General features: G+C 39.2%; 1 protein-coding gene across 2 annotated transcripts in view; it reads left to right on the top strand.

Annotated features, from left to right (window-relative positions):
- Usp40 (ubiquitin specific peptidase 40) overlaps positions 1 to 16,661 on the top strand; it is an 86,102-nt gene that overhangs the window by 60,109 nt on the left and 9,332 nt on the right. For both annotated transcript variants that reach the window (XM_048428962.3, XM_048428963.3), the window contains 7 exons: positions 5,736 to 5,789; positions 6,567 to 6,655; positions 7,430 to 7,516; positions 9,361 to 9,397; positions 11,796 to 11,860; positions 13,737 to 13,811; positions 15,232 to 15,355. In XM_048428962.3, coding sequence (XP_048284919.2) covers positions 5,736 to 5,789; positions 6,567 to 6,655; positions 7,430 to 7,516; positions 9,361 to 9,397; positions 11,796 to 11,860; positions 13,737 to 13,811; positions 15,232 to 15,355 — 531 coding nt within the window. The remainder of the gene's footprint in view (positions 1 to 5,735; positions 5,790 to 6,566; positions 6,656 to 7,429; positions 7,517 to 9,360; positions 9,398 to 11,795; positions 11,861 to 13,736; positions 13,812 to 15,231; positions 15,356 to 16,661) is intronic.

Raw genomic sequence — 16,661 nt, 5'->3', positions numbered from 1 at the left:
GTGTTCATAATGTACTATATATTATACACTTATGTCTACTTATATGTTTATATAAATTTTATAGTGGGAAGTCTACAAATTCACTGCTCATTAAGAGTTCGATTTTAATGGCTTCATTGAGATATAATTTAGATACCATAAAGTCCATTCATCTTGAGTGTGTAATTCAGTGACAGTCAGAAATGTATGAATGTAGGAGATCACAGTCCAGTTTTGGAACATCACTCCAGAAACATCCACAGGCTTTTTGTGTCTGTTAGTTTACTTTGTGGACATCTCATATAAATGAAGCCACATGGCTCATAGACTTTTGTGTCTTACTTCTTGTTTAGCACATTAGTCTTTGAAGTCTGTCCATTATTTAGAATATTCCAACGGTATATACCCTTTTATACTGACTGCCACTCTTCAGTTGTAAGGATGGTCACATTTCATTAGCCTTTTGGAGTAATGCTGTTGTACACACTTGGACACGATTCTTCGCGTAGACATTTGCTTTCAAGGTTCCTGGCTAGACTTACAATATTATAGTACTGAGAGTCATCTGGCAAATTTATGTTTAGTTTTATTATAAACTGCCATACAGTCTCTAAAACATTTACCATTAGTAAATTAGTATTACTAATTTTCAAAGCATTAGTAGTATGTCAGGGTTACAGTTTCTCAAAGTCCTTGCTAATGTTTGTGATTGTCCTTTTCATTATCAATTTAATGAGTATAAATGGGTATCTCATTAAATGCAAAAATTCAAAATTAATATGTAGGAATCCATTGAACTTTTATTTGTCAACAGCAGAAACAAAATGGATATCACAATCGAGAAAACTGTATTTATTTATTTATTTATTTTTAATTGATTTTTGTTGAGCTCTACATTTTTCTCTGCTCTCCTCCCTGCTTCTTCCCTCCCCTTCAACTGTCTCCCAAGGCCCCCATGCTCCCAATTTACTCAGGAGGTCTTGTCTTTTTCTACTTCCCATATAGATTAGATCTATGTATGTCTCTCTTAGTGTCCTCATTGTTGTCTAGGTTCTCTGGAATTGTGATTTATGGGCTGATTTTCTTTGTTTTATGTTTAAAAAGCACTTATACATGTGATAATTGTTTTTCTGGGTCTGGGTCACCTCACTCAAAATGATGGAAAACTGTATTTATTTGGTTTTTGTTTTGTTTTGTTTTGGATAGGATCCCTATATAACTCAGGAACTCAAAATCTCCTGTGTAGCCAGCCCCCTAAGTGTTAGAAATGCAAGTGTTTGCCCTGATGTGCTTACCAGAAAACAATAATAATAGCATAAAATATCAAAAATGTATTTGGAAAAATATATGCAGAATCTATATTGTGGGAAGTAGAAAACATGTGGAAAGGAACTAAAGAACAGCACATGAGTATATGGAACAGTGTGCCATGTTCACAAATCAGCTTGTTAGGAGTTTATCTCCCTGGAGTCAGTGTGTTCTCACTCAGTGTCATTAGCAGTTTTATTTTTTAGGAGGTATTTTCATGGAAATATAAAGAATTGAAAGTAACCAGGTGAGTTGGCATTCAAAAGAGTTCCACAGTAGCCCAAAGTGGAGTATAACAAAGGTTTATTTATCTGGGGATAAACTCACAGAAAGAGCAGCCATCCGCAGTCCTTTGCATGTGCTGGGAACTGGAACCAAATCCAGCAGTCAAGAGACCCATGCATGCTTTTCGTCTGTATTTATTGTACATGAGACCGCGCCCAAAGTGGGCGAATGTCTTAAAGGCTATTGGCTGAAGGAGTTCCCACAGCACAGGCGTGATTAGTCTCAGCACTTAGGAGACAGAGGCTGGTGGATCTCTGTAGTGCATGGTCAACCTGGTCTAAATATAACAAGTTCTAAACCAGTCAGGGCTTCATAGTGAGACATTGTCTCAAAAAATGCAACAACAACAAAAGCCCTAAAGTAGCCATAACAGCTTTGAGGAAGTGCTATAGTGTATGACCTCAAGACCTTCTCGTCATCATGTCTGTTGGTATCTAGAAAAATGTATAGAGCATATTGATGTGTGTAACCCACTTTTATGTACAATAGACAAAGAATAGTTTTTGCGCCTTTAAGACTGAGTTTCGAGAAGAAACCAGTGTACTATACACAAATTATGAATCATTTGACTTCTATATGTGCAAAAAGAACTTCTTTTTTACCCTCCATCTTATAAAATATTAACCTGAAATCAATATAGAACCAAATGATAAAACTAAAAAGAATAAAATTTCTTGGAGAAAACATGTAAGAAAATCTTGGTGACTTTACTATATGGAAAGGATTTTTTTTAAGCACACTCAAACATAAGGAAAAAAAATACAGAAAAAAAATGTAAATTATCCAAAGTAGCCATGACAAGTTCTCTTCAAAGGACATTTGAAAAAGCAAGCTATGAACTAGAAGAAAAACTTATAAAACGTGTGTTTAGACTTGGATACAGAGTTTATAGAAAATACTTGTAACCCAACCAGAAGACATCCCAGCCCAATTTGGGAAGACCTGCCTGTGAGGAAAGGATATTGTCAGTAGCCACTAGAGGGAGACATGGCCCCTATTCATAGGTAAACATCCAGTCCCAGAGAAACCAATTGTAGTGTTCCTGTGTTCACAGAATATAAAGTGCTGTATTCTCTTGGGAAAACTTAAGATTTGTTTTTTTTTGTTTGGTTGGTTTTGTTTGCTTGTTTTTTTTAACAAATACAAACATTTACTTACCAATTCTATTTCTAGATATTCCCTGGAAAAAAGATAAAACATACAACCTTATAAAAACATAATTGAGAGTGGTGGTGGCACACGCCTTTAATCTCAGCACTCTGGAAGCAGAGGCAGGAGCAGGGACAGGGAGATCTCTAAGTTTGAGGCTAGCCTGGTCTGCAGAGTGAGTTCAGGAACAGCCAGGGGCTGCACAGAGAAACTCTAACTTAAAAAAGAAAAAGAGAGAGAGAGAAAGAGAAAGAAAGAAAGAAAGAAAGAAAGAAAGAAAGAAAGAAAGAAAGAAAGAAAGAAAGAAAGAAAGAAAGCAAGCAAGCAACATCATAACCCTAAACTGGAAACAATCCACATCTGTGAGTAAGCAGCTAGTCAGGGACACTGCTGTCTGCAGAACACCACTCACCACACACAGCCTGAATGGAAATCTACACAAGCAAGTATGAACTATGTTTCTACACAGGCATTGTTTTAGAAAGCCCGAGTTTAAGCTACAGTCACAGAAAGCAGATGTGGGGCTGACTGCAGAGTAGCATGGGGGAATTTGAGGATGATACAGCTGGGTGTGAGTGCGTATATGTTCATCAAGCTCTTTGGGTTGTGCTCTTAGACTAGATATATGTTAGTGTAAGTAAAATACATCATAAAATTTATCAAAGGCATATGGTTTATTAAAGAATACTGGCTCGGTACTGTGCCCAGTAACTGACTTCCTTATCTTGACACATTTTCTCCCTCCACTTCATGTCTCCTGCAGCGAAGGATCCTCTCCACTTTATGAACTAGACCCTGCTCTCTGACAAAGCTCCTCTGCTTTTCCCTACCCTAAAGCTATCTCTCTATGGTACCTACAGTCGGGGCCTGCCTACCTGTGACCCCATTTGCCACCACTCTGTTTATTCGACTGTGCAGACTGCTTTGCGAGTCCCTTGCACAAGCTCTCATCTACCTGGAGACTCCATGCTTTGATCTCTGAACTTTCTTGTTGCCTTTTCACTCTTACCTTCTAACTTGAGCTGTTCATTCATTCTTAAACATGTTCTTCTATTTCTGATCTTGCAGTTTCAGTCCTTTGCTTCACCCATAGCACCGTGTACTCTGCAAACTGCCTTTTTATTTGTGCCATTACCATTCACCCCTCCCATTAGATGAGGCTCTGTGAGGGCAGAGTCCATGATGTCGGGCTTACCTCTGTAGCGTAGCTTCTGGCACAAAATACATAGAAAATACTTGAGTGAAAATGAAAGCTGGTTTTCTTTGTTTGTAACTGAGATGAGGGCTTGTCTTGCTATGTTGCCCTGTTTCAACCTTGTATTTCTGGCCTTAAGCAACTCTCCTGCAGTAGGCCAAGTTGCTGACATGCAGTATCATACCCGGCTGGGACTGAAACACATGATTTTGAAAACATAGTATTTAAAACCTACTTTTTAAATTAGGAAAGTACTTTTATCTACTTCTTTATCAAGAAATTTGTACTTAAAATGTATGTCAGCTTTATAACAGCATAGTATACAAGATAGAAATCAGGAGTCTCAGGAAGACAATGTGTTTTCACTCTAAGAAAGTTAGACCATTTTAAGCCTGTGACATTCTTGCCCATTCAGAAGTCTTGGCAGGCCTTCCTTCTAAGTTCACTCCTTGCTTTGAAAGAATTCATTTGGGGCCAAAAAGCTTAGTCTTTCCTCAGGATCAGAGGTCTGCATCCTCAGCAATGCATACTAGCCTCGTGCATTTGCTAAGGATATTTGAAATGCAGGTGCTCTACTTTGCACACTTACAGTTTGCATGAATTTCAGTTAAATTGTTCAGATTTCAGTGTGTCTTTGGCTAAAGCATATTCACTTACTACTCTGCATGTGCAAATGAGGCCAGTCACACCCCTTCACATGTCTCATTCGTTTCTGCACACAAACAGTAAAGTGTGTTGTTCTGTTACCTCTTCTCCCAGCTATTAGCTTATCTGATATCGTATAAGAATTGATCATGAAAGAAAGCACCCAGAGAAACTGAAGTCACCATATAGAAGCAGCTGCTGTCCACAGGAATGGTGACATAACTGTCACTAAAGGCTCCAGACATGCAGCAATAGAACTTGCTGAAAGTAAATTTAGTGATCTATGTGAGGATGGTAGTTGTGACAAAAAGTGCAAAAATATCCCAGAGGAAATGATGTTAGAGAAAGACTTCACATTGAAAGAGCTCTCAGATCTTTTTCCTGACAGTAAACAGAAATAATCCTAGGAGCTGAGCTCAACTCTGAAGTCCAAACATTTGCCAGGGAGCAGGAAAACTGTTCCTACCTTACCACCAGCTGCCCCCTAGGGGATGACAGCTCTTGTCCACACTCTGGACTGTTTTCCGGGTTTTGTTTTGGAGACGAGGTCTCACTCTGTAGCCCTGGCTGGCTTGGAATTCACTGTGTAGACCATGCTGGCTTCAGGTTTTTAGCAGTCCTCCCTCCTGCATCTTTCTCCCAAATGCTTATAGTAGGGTGTGTACCACCATACCCTGCTTTAGATCAGTGCATTCTGCAAGGCAGAAATGCTCAGCTGTTTCTAGTATTTTAAATGTATATGTAGTCATTTCACCTTTTTTCTTTTCCATATATATAATATATATGGGAAAAACATGCTAAAGTCATTGACTAGTTGTAATTTTCTCACTGAACCATTTCAGCTATTTATATAGTCCTGTATGACTGCGAAAGGTAACCACATATGAAGCTCTTTTTTTTTTTTTGAAGCAATCTGTTTTGTTTTGTTTTGTTCTGATTTTTGAGACAGCATCTCATTGTGTAACCAAAGCTGGCCTTGAATCCATGACCCTTCTTCCTTGACCTCCTGAGTGAACACTGAGATTACAGGTATAGTATAAAGCCACTATATTCATCCAAAGTTTTGCTTTTTGAGGACTGGGGGTTAGCCTATTGTACTTCTTGTAATTAATATAGTAGAACATTGCTTTAGAGCTCTTTGTTTAGTAGTTAACCACCTTTTTTTCATTCACAGCTGAGAACAGCTGTTTGAGACCCATTGATAGAAACGGGAAGCTTCTTTGTCCAGGTAAATCTTGGCAGTTTCAAAGACTAGCAGGTTGTCATGCAGAACATGTGTAACAGTAAATAACGGTGTCAGTATCTCACATTCCTAAGTTATCTTTGGGAAACCGACTTATGGACATATTTCCATCCAGATATCATATTCATTACAGAAAGCCTTACACCTAAGTAAAAACTCTTTCAGATGCCCCAGTCCTTGGTGTAGTCACGGTGTAGTCTAAGGATCTTCATTACTTGATGTCTTAATCTCTGCTCGTTTATTCCATTGTGATACCAGTTTTGACTAGAGTATTTGCTTCTCGCTTTTCTGACCCGTCTTGTCATCAGACCTGATTCAGTCTTAGACGAATCTAATGATTGATGGTGCTCAACTGTCACAACTTTAAATGTGGATGAAGCCAGTCCACTATGCAGGGTTTTTTAATGCCTATAAACAAGTCTTTGGCCAAGTTATGTTAAGTATGAATCATGTTTCTTAGCATTGTGGTCCAAGATAATAGATAATGGAAATTAAACATAACTACCGTACATGGGATACTTTCACATGAAGCACAACTCACCTTTTTTCCCCAATATTCTATTCTTTAGAGTGTGTATAAAAATCTTATAATGGTGTGGGGGTGCTGTATGGAACTAAGGGCATTCCCCGGGTTAAGTACAGACTCTCCTACTGAGCTACAACCCAGCCTTGACCCTCTTGGCTTTTTAAAGAAAATAATGTCATTTTGCTAAGAGAGATAGGAATTCAAAATAGTCACTTGGTTATCAATTTTCCTCATAGTACCAGATGCTTGTACTTTGGAGGAAGCAGAGGTGAAAATGGGGAGTTCCTTGGGACTGTGTCTGGGAAAAGCACCGACTTCCTCTCAGGTAGAGTAAATAAAGCTCAGCAGAAGAGAGGCCACCCTTCTTGCTCGAAAGTCTGTATTTTGTTACTGGGACATTTAATGCTCCAGGAATGCTGTTTTTCTGTAAAAAGTTACTTTAAATTTCCTTAAATTTTTATATTATTAGACTACATATATATTTTCCTGTTGAAACAAAGAATACTATTCCAAAGCATATTTCTGAGGTTCCTTTTGTAGTTGAGGGGAACTATGTAAGCTTGAGTGGCCACCAATTTGAACAAGTAGATGTTATAAATACTGGGCAGGAATGTGATAGTGTGTACCAGCTTCCCTCACCCTCATCCTCTTCAGCATCCCACAGAGTGGACCCCTTGCCAGAAACTGCCTAGATAAGGAGGTATTATTACCATAGCTCCATTACTACCTGAATCAAGGCAGTGTGGACTCCTGGATCCATCTTATTACTTTACAACCACTGTCTTTCAGTCTGCATTTCTTGGAATGCTAGCAGGTAGCAGGCATGACAAGTGACAAAGATTAAAATGGTGGGGACATTTGTTAGGAGTCCAGTACTCATGAGTAGCGTTTTATTTTTGCTTTCAGAACCTGCATGTTTTTACAGTGTTGGGTTAAATCCAGGACCTTAAGAATGCTGGACAAGCACTGTTCTCCCACCACTGAGAATTTTATTAATGCTCTATGGACATTTGGTTTTACTTTTTTGGAAATAAATAATAGACTTGTAGAATATTTCAATTCAGGGGAAATTATTTTCGCACTTCTGTCTTGCTCATAGCTGTTCCTGTTTTTTGCTCTGGGGACTGACATTCATCCTGGGGCAGAGATGGAAATCATAGTAGAAGAAACACTCTCAGTAAAAGATGTAAGTAATCACTGTGGGCTTGGAGGCCATAGTATCCTGTGCCAGGTTCTGGAAGTCATAAGCTGAGGGCTTACATAATATACTTCCAGGATTTGTTTGTCGTCGTTAGTGGCAATTCAGAAGACTGGTAAACCAACTGGGACTTTTAAATAAGATTGTTACTGTTACTTTTTACTTTTCTGATTATCGATAATACTATGGAAATTTGAGCTATGCAGACAGGGTGGCACACACCTGCAATCCCAGCACTTAGAAGGTGGAAGAAGCATCTTCATCTACATAGGAGTTCAAGCCTGAGTGACAGAAAACCCTGTTTCAAAACAGCAAGAAATGGGTTTAAAGGAAAAATACTAAAATCCTTTATTGTCTCCTATCCCACTACTATTAACATTTTGATACATTTTCTACTTAAAATACATTTTAAAAAAAAATCACATAGCAGGGTTGAGTGTTTTTGTATGGTTATGTGTTTTGAAAAAACAAATAAATAATTGTATTGGTTTCATTAAGAATAGGGATTTTCAGTAAGCCTACACTCCTATGTTTGAACTAGAAGAGTCTAAACAGACTGCATCTATTTTCTCTTAAAACTTATATATTTCTCATTTCATTCCCTGTCACAGTTTACAATCCCTGAGCATCTTGGCCACAGCAAGAAGCCCCAGCATCCAGGGGATAGCTGCTAGACTTAGCTATTTGGTTCTAGGAGAAACCAGAACATCCTGGAGTAAGGGCTGGTTCTTGTGTAGGTCAGGAAAGTCTATGACAAGCTGCAGCATGTCTTCACAAAAGACAATGGAGCTGCCGTAGAGACTGAGGTCCGCTTGTCAGAGTGGGACAGTTGAACTTCAGGGAGAATAACTAAAGTTCTATGGAAGGAAACTTACAAAAATTCAGAAAGGTATTTGAAGAGAAAAAAATTAAACAAAGGTATACTCTAATCCAGACACCCAGGAAGCTGAAGCAGAAGTATTGCAAGTCTGAGGCAGCCTGAGCTACATAGTGAGGCCAGGCTAGGCAGGGTTACATTGCAAGAACCTACTACCTATATAGATAGTTACATGGAGTCTACATGCTCACATAATGCAGACTCTACAAGAAAATAACTGGTTGCCTGGCCTGTAGTAGAATGCTAGGGACCAAAAAAATCAGACATGTGTTCTGCTTTCCTTCTTAAACTAGAACTCGAGTCACTGGAGAAGCTGCATTCCGCTTCTCTTTGCTCTTAGGTAATGTCACCTAAACTTTGATCTTTTGAATAAATTTGGTTTAGGAGTATTTTTCCTTAGGAAGTTGGGTGTTATTAATTATTCTTTTGTTTTCTTTGATCGTTGGCAAGTGTCTGGTGTTTTACATTGTGCTGTGAGATCATGGCCCCTATAGTTCTTTCCTGTGAGTTTGTGTGGAATTTCCTGGGTGTTAGTTCAGGCTGGTCTCTCTTTGTAGGATTCCTAAGTGGTTGTGTACCTGAAACTTGGTAATGTGTACCCTGTCTGTCCTTTTAAGAAGTCCGTGAATTCAATGTCTGGTTTGGTCTGCATTGCTGGTTACTTAACCCTTAGTGGCTAGAATTCCAAGTGTGCACCACCCAATAGGCCTAGTATTGTGAAGAGAACTCTAAACTAAGTCCTGGTTGCAAGTGGCAAAAACTATTTCCCCATCTGGATTGGCCTTAGCTCCTAGAGGAGAGCTAACTTGCAAATCACCAAAATTCTGTGTTTTTAATCCAAGAACAACAAAATATAGAATCAGACTTAAATAGTCCCGGGCTCCAGGTTTCTCCTCATACTATGTAAATCAGAAACAGAAAACTAACATTGAAGGTAGTTTTTTCTTTTTCACAGTGTTTAAAGATAATGCTGGAGAAGTCAGGTCAGCAAGGTAAGTGATTTACCCTGATAATATAATCTTATCTGCATACTTTAAAACAGTTATCTAAAAGCTTCATGATGAATTCTCAAGCTTTCTTCCTTCTGTGGGAGCTGTAAAAAAATATTTTACAGAGTGTGAGGAAAAAATAATAGCTTAAATTTTGTTAGTACATAACAAATTCTCCTGGTTCTTATTTGCATACTAAAAGTAGAGGCAGATTAGTGCTAAGTGAAGATAATTAACATTAGGTTCAGCAAAGCTGAAGAAGAGAGAAAACTAAGGTTTCTACCACCTGGGACTGTTCAGGCAGGTCTTTTACTGATGTTTTTAAAAATCACAGTAATTCAAAATTTAATTGCACTCTGTTTATTTCAATATTTTGTGTTATAAATTAGAAAATATAATACAAATGAAGAAAATAGTAAGTAGAAGAAAATTGAAAGTATCAGTAAGCTTGGCAGGCACCATACTGCTCTTTAGAGTGCTCTCCTGGCCTCAGGCTTCTCTGTAGGCAGAAGTCCTGACTGTCTTGGGAGGGAAGTTAATCTACTCTCAATGCAAGGCTTTCCTCAGCAGCAGTGCTACAGCATAAGGATCTCTACCTAGTCACCAGTTTGGCATGAGGAAGCTTCAAAGAGGCTTCAGAAAGCTAGAAGGCATTCCCAGACATTCACTGGGGAGCATTTCTCTGTTTTGAGAACCCAGCTTCTTGTTGTTGTGCAGTGCAGTGAAGAGATGGCATTTGCTTGTAACTCATTAGTGAATTTTTTTTCCTGAGACAGGGTTTTCCCATATAGCCCTGGCTGTCCTAGAACTCAGAGATCCACCTGCCTCTACCTCCTGAGTGCTGGAATTAGAGGCGTGTGCCACCATTGCCATGCTCATTGATGATTTTTTTAAAAAGATACTTAGATTAATTTTTAAAATTAGTATAAGGGCCCAGGGTGCTGCCCCATCTCTATATTCCCAGCATTTGAAGGCAGAAGCAGGAAGATCAAAACTTGTAGGCCCCTGGGCATGATGGCACACGCCTTTAACCCCAGTACTGGGAAGCATAGGCAGGTGGATCTCTGTGAGTTCCAGGCCAGGCTAGTCTACAGAATTAGTTCCAGGACAGCCAAGGTTATGTAGAGAGACCCTGTCTCAAAAAGCAAACAAAACTTCTAGGCAACATAACAAAACCTTGTCTCAAAGCAAGAGCTGATGATGCATCTCAGTGGTAGAATACTTCCCTAGCGTGTTCAAAGCCCTTGATTTGATCCCCTACCCACCTGCCCCTCCCCACCCTAAAAAGAGGAAAGGAAGAAAGAAAGAAGTTAGTTGACAAATCTAAACTGTGGTTAAACCAGTGCTAACAGCTAACCAGGTTCTTACAAAAAAAAAAAAAAAAAAAAAAAAGGGTAGTGGAGAGTCAAACATGGGGCACTTATTTACCTTCAAGTAACTATTCCTTTGCCTGTTCAGTATATTTACTTATCAACATTACTATTATTTTATTTTTTAAAGATTTATTTATTTATTATGCAGTGTTCTGCCTGCATATATGCCTGCAAGTCAGAAGAGGGCACCAGATCTCGTTACAGATAGTTATGTGGTTGCTCGGAATTAAACTCAGGACCTCTGGAAAAGCAGCTAGTGTTCTTAATTGCTGAGCTATCTCTCCAGCCCCATTGCTATTCTTTTAATGATCAAAGTTTTTAACTTCCCCCATTCAATATTTTCCCCACAGAAAAGAAATAATTTTTTAAAAAGAAACTGTCATTTCACTAATGTAACTAGTCTACTGAAAAAGAAAACGCTGGTCAAAGTGTATTTAACATTTGTAAATACTCACATCCACTTCTTGAACATGTCTTTCAGGAAGTACTATTTTCATTAGATTAACTGCTAAGTAAATGGGGATAATTTCCTGTACACCTTAGAAATTTCCCATGTGCAACAGCAAAATCAGATTCAACTTCTTTAGGATTTCAGAAGAGATTCTATACTTAAGGGAGGCACTGATATGGCATAGCCTACATGTGAGTATTAAGTTGCAAAGGTACAAAGTAAACCCTGCAGCACAGGGTTTACTCTATGCCAAGTGTTCTTTTTAGTTTACTTTGTGCCCAACTCTGCAGTGTGGGTGGATCCAGGAGCTTGCACTTGGCAGCTAAGTATTGCTCCTGGGCTACATTCCCAGTAAGTATGTAGTTTTGACTTATAAGTTCTTGCGGGGAGAAAAGCAAACTGAAGTTGAAGAAACAACTTAGTATTTTTCATATTGTGGAAGACATAATTTTCAATACAAATGATCCTGTTACTGGATGAGGTCACACTACTGCCTGTTTTCTCTAGAAGGATATTCCTGCGTACCCTTCTTAAAGCTTCTCTAGAATTCTACATCTTGGTGCTAATTCCCTCCTAGGAGAGATGTGGCACTTGCGGAAAATGGATTGGTGCTATGAAGCTGGGGAACCTTTATGTGAAGAGGTAAGATCCTTTCTCTAGGTTTTAAAAAAAATACTTTATTTTATTTCTATATTGCCTATGTGATAGGGGGCTGGGACATGCTGTATGTACTAGAGCAGGCCACTAGAAGCCAAAGGACAACCTCTCTCACTCTGTCTTTATGTGGGTCCTAAGTGTACCTGGCTTGAGTGGCAAACTCCTTCACCACACGGAGTTGTCTTGCCAGCCCATCATTGTCTACATTTTGCTCTTTAAAAAAATGGTTAGGTTTATTTTATATTTCATGCACAATTCCCTCTTCCTGTTATAGAAAGTAATTCTAAAGAAAGCTTTTTTAGAATACAAAAAAAGAGTCCATGAATGTCTCTGTCTATGTTCACTTTTTCCAACTGGTTTTGTGATAAATGACGTCTGGGCTAAGCAGAAGCATTTCTGACATGAGTGTTGAATCCCTCTGATGAACAGGAATGCATAAAGAGTAGTTCACAGAAAGCAAAGAGCTTCAGAGAGCAAATGGCATGTGGATATAGGAAAGCCTTTGAAGACACTCAGAAACTTCATCTCCCAAATACTTTAATTTCATACTTTCTCTGTAAATAAATGCCCCTACCAGCCAGTTACATGGTCCAGCAGCAGGAAGGATTATGTCTATGTATTTGGAATCCAATTAGTCCATTTGTTGGTCTTAAATTGCATCAGACCTCCTCACCCACATTCTTAGCAGGTGACCAAATGAAGCTCTGTGACATCTTAGATAGCTGTGGTCAGTGCTATCCCTCTGCCAGCCTTCCTGCTGTCTTGTGGTTGGCACAGTCCCTCTGCATGCCTTCTCACTGTCTAGGAATCCGCAGTGGTTTTACAGTAAAACATTTTTAAACAAGCATATTGGGGCTTCCACTGGGGCACCCTTTACCAGTTTGTAAAGTCCACTGAACCTGTTCTTGAGTCTTGGAGGAGTTGGACAACAGAAGAAGCAGGCCTCAGAGAATCCTGAGGTTTAAAATTAGGTAGCCTCTTCACTTTTCTATTGTTGTTTTTCCAGACAGTATATTACTACCTACCCTAGGCTGGCCTTTAGCTTCCATCTTCCTGTCTCTGCCCGCCAAGTGCTAGAATTGCAGGCATTTACCATCATGCCTGGATATTTTCTTCATAATCAGTTCCCAAATCTGTGTCAAACAGTTTATCTCAAAGCAAATGCATTGCCTTCAAAGCAGTGTCCTTCCAAGCTATACAATCTCTTCCCCGTCCTTGTCTTCATACTGTCTCTCTTTTTCTCAGATTTAGTCCTGGCCTTCAAAGCCTGCTGGCCTTTTTCACTCTCTCCTTGCCCCCTTTCACCACCAGACTGCCACTTGAAGCTTTTCTTTCCTCTTAACTAAATTACTTCAACAGTTTCCCTGGCCCAGCAGGTGTTGCCTACCGCATCATACACAGTGAGCAAACCATCTTCGAGGCTCTGTTTCTATCCCACACCTCTGGCAATGTCCACTCCTATACTTCACTCCCAGCTGCTTGTCACCTGGTGCTGTCCACTCCTTCCCATCTCTCAGCTCTTAACCCAAATAGGTCACTGTTGTCAGCCCTGACTTTGCCTTTGTTCTTTTTTTTTTTCATAAAAAAACTTCCTCCTCTTATTTTCTCCAGTTTTCCAAATCCAACCCTTTCCCACAATCACTTATTGTTCACATTCCACAAATCATTCTCTTTCCTCAGATCTTTCGTGGTCCTTCTGGTTCGTACCCACAGTTTATAGTCTGTTTTATCTCCTTTGTCCTCAGTGTCTGCTCCACTGTTTTACCTCTGAGTAAGTGATAGAAGCATGACACTTTAAAAGATCCAGTGGTCTCTTTGTTCCTTTCAGAAGTCATGACAAAAAGAATTTCTATGTTCCCAGGATGCAACACTGAAGGAGCTCATGATATGTTCTGGTGATACTTTACTTCTAACTGAAGGAAAACTTCCTCCTCCGGTAAGATATTGTTTCTAAATAGCATTTTGTAAGCAATGGTTACTGTTTTCTGATTACTATGATGATGGGGAAATGAGGAAATATAGGCAGTCGTAAAAACATAGATAACTTTGCCAAAATCTTACCAATCAGTCTGATTTCCTTCCTAACCTCTAAATAAAATAAAAATATTATTTATTTTCATTTAGCTATGTGAAAAATGAAATGTCCAAATTCCAATGTTCAGATAAATGACATTTATTTATTAGAAAATACACACGGCATAGAAAACTGAGTCAGATGATAAATAAAGCTCTAAAGTAGAAAGCAGGAGTCACACCCATGTCTTTCCCCCCATTTTTCTGTGTATTCTTCTAAGAAGAATGTACTGTAACCAAGCATTATAGTCCAGTGAGGTTGAAACAGGAGGACAGTGCGATCCTGTCTCAAAAGAAAAAGAAAAAGGAAAGGAGGGGAAAAGGGAGCTCAGCGTGTGCATATTTATAAGCTGTGAGTTAACGAGGGTGTGCATCCTTTGCGCTGTCCAAGGAAGCATCACATCTTTTCATTATTTTAAACTCAGGTTCTGTGTTTGGATGCCCTTAACCATGTCTCGAGGATCACATATCGGATTTTTTTTCTTTTTCATAATTTCATAGAGTCTTATTTACTTTGCACAGTGATCTTTAAAGTTAATGTTTGAATAGATATTTGATATAAAATTACAAATACCTAAAATGTTGGGCCAGGAAATATTGGAAGGTCTCCTCTTACCTGCCCTCACCATCCCAGTCCTCCATGTAGACATCCAATTTTATCTGTAGACTCCAGAGGTTACATTTTGGTGTGTGTACATTCAAGTATGTGTTCTATATTATACAGTATACATGTACACACATGTGTATATTTTTTCATTTACACAAATTATTATATGCTATATACCATATTTTGTATGTAGCCCATGCTAACTTTGAATTCATGGCAGTCTTTTGTTTCAGCTTCCCAAGTGGTGGGATTACAGGCATGAACCCTCTTGCCTGACTTTTACCAAGTTTTCTCATTTGAATTTCACTCTAAGTATGTGTTGTATCAATCATATGAAGTTTTTCATTCTGTTAGTAACTACATGGTAGTACATTTTGGAGGTACTTATATTGTGTGTGCTGGGGATAGAAGGGAGGCCCTTGCCTATGCTAGCTAATTTCTCACTCTGCCACTGAGCTACATCCATAGATCTATAATTTATTTAGCCAGTTTCTTCTCAGAAAACACTGTAGAAATGTACGTGTGAGGGCTGGCAAGATGGCTCAGCACTCAGCATGTACTGCTTTTACAAAGAACCCAAGTTTGATTCCCAGTACAAAAGCAGGCAGCTCACAACTGCCTGTAGCTTTGTAGAAGTGAGAGTGCAGACTCAATCTTAAAACACTCTGTTCTTCAGGGTTTCTTGAAGGTACCCATCTGGTGGTACCAGCCTGCAAGGCTGTCAGGACACTGCGAGAGTTGGGACCACTCCAACTGTGCCTCTTCTCAAGATAGCAGCTGGGGAGCTACTCCCACCCAAGGTAAGAACAGTGCTGTGAGAATCAACTGTAGGACTTACATCAAAAATGTCAGGTTGAGGGGCTGGAGCAGTGCCTCAACAGTTAGAGCACTTGTTGATCTTCCAAAGGACCTGAATTCAGTTCCCAACACCCACATGGTAGCTCACAACCATCTGTAACTCCTCTCCAGAGCATCTGACACCCTTTTCTTGCCTCCTCAGACCTGCATGCACATGGTGCACAGATGGCTTGCAGGCAAAACACCCATACACATAAAATACACACACATATATGTATATATGTGTATATGTGTGTACATATATATAATGTATATATACTTTTAAATATATGTATAATATATTTGGGGGACATTAAGAACCACTAGTAAGCTGGTAGTGGTAGAATGCACTTCTCCTCCCACTTCTAATGAGACTGAAGCAGGAAGAGTAAGAGCTCAAGGCCAGCCAAAAAAACTTAGCAAAACCCACTTAGGAAGAGAACTTCTTCATTTAATTATGTGCAATCAACCTGTAGTTTTTTAGTATGTATTAGCAGGGTACTCCACAGTAATCGAAGAAATATGAAAAAATGAAATTTATGCCTTGGCAATGCTGAAGCATGCATGGGCAGCCCATATGTGGCAATTCTATTGAACCTGTCCATATTGGGTTTCATGGTCTAAGTTGATGAGGGCAGCTGACCAGGTCTCTACCTCCAAAGAAATATAATTAATAAAATTAAAATAAAAATGAGTGTGGATATCCTGAACTTAAATTTTAGTTACTAGTGTTTACATGGTTTTCCATGAAAGAATATTTGACATGTTCCCCCATAATACCATAATATCTTTTGTGTGTTGACATGTTCCCCTACCTTATCTTGTGTGTGTGTGTGTGTGTGTGTGTGTGTGTGTGTGTGTGTGTGTGTGTGTTCTTGGGGCATATATGGAAGTTGTAGGACACCTTTAGGAACTTGAACTCAGGTCACCAGTCTTTCACAGAAAAGGACTTTTATCTGTTGTGCCACTTCACTGACTACCATGTTTATGGTTTTTTGAGGCAGGATCTTGCTGTGTAGCCCTTACTGGCCCAGACAATAGATCAGAGTGACCCAGACATCAGTGATCTTTCTATGCCTGCTTCCAAATACTGGATTTGTGTGCTCACCACCCAGGCACTGTCTTTTGGTTTGGGTTTTATTTTTAAGCATGCACAGATCCTATTGTTAAGATTTGCTCATTCCATGAATAATTACTGAGGTTTTACTATATAGAGTCTACCATAGCAGACACTGGCAGACTAAAACCACGACTGCCTACCTCCTCTTG

Source organism: Myodes glareolus, chromosome 1 (assembly GCF_982192425.1).
Source record: "Myodes glareolus chromosome 1, mMyoGla1.1, whole genome shotgun sequence".
NCBI lineage: Eukaryota > Metazoa > Chordata > Mammalia > Rodentia > Cricetidae > Myodes > Myodes glareolus.
The sequence above is the reverse complement of the archived record's forward strand: the minus strand, read 5'-3'. Positions and strand labels throughout refer to the sequence as shown.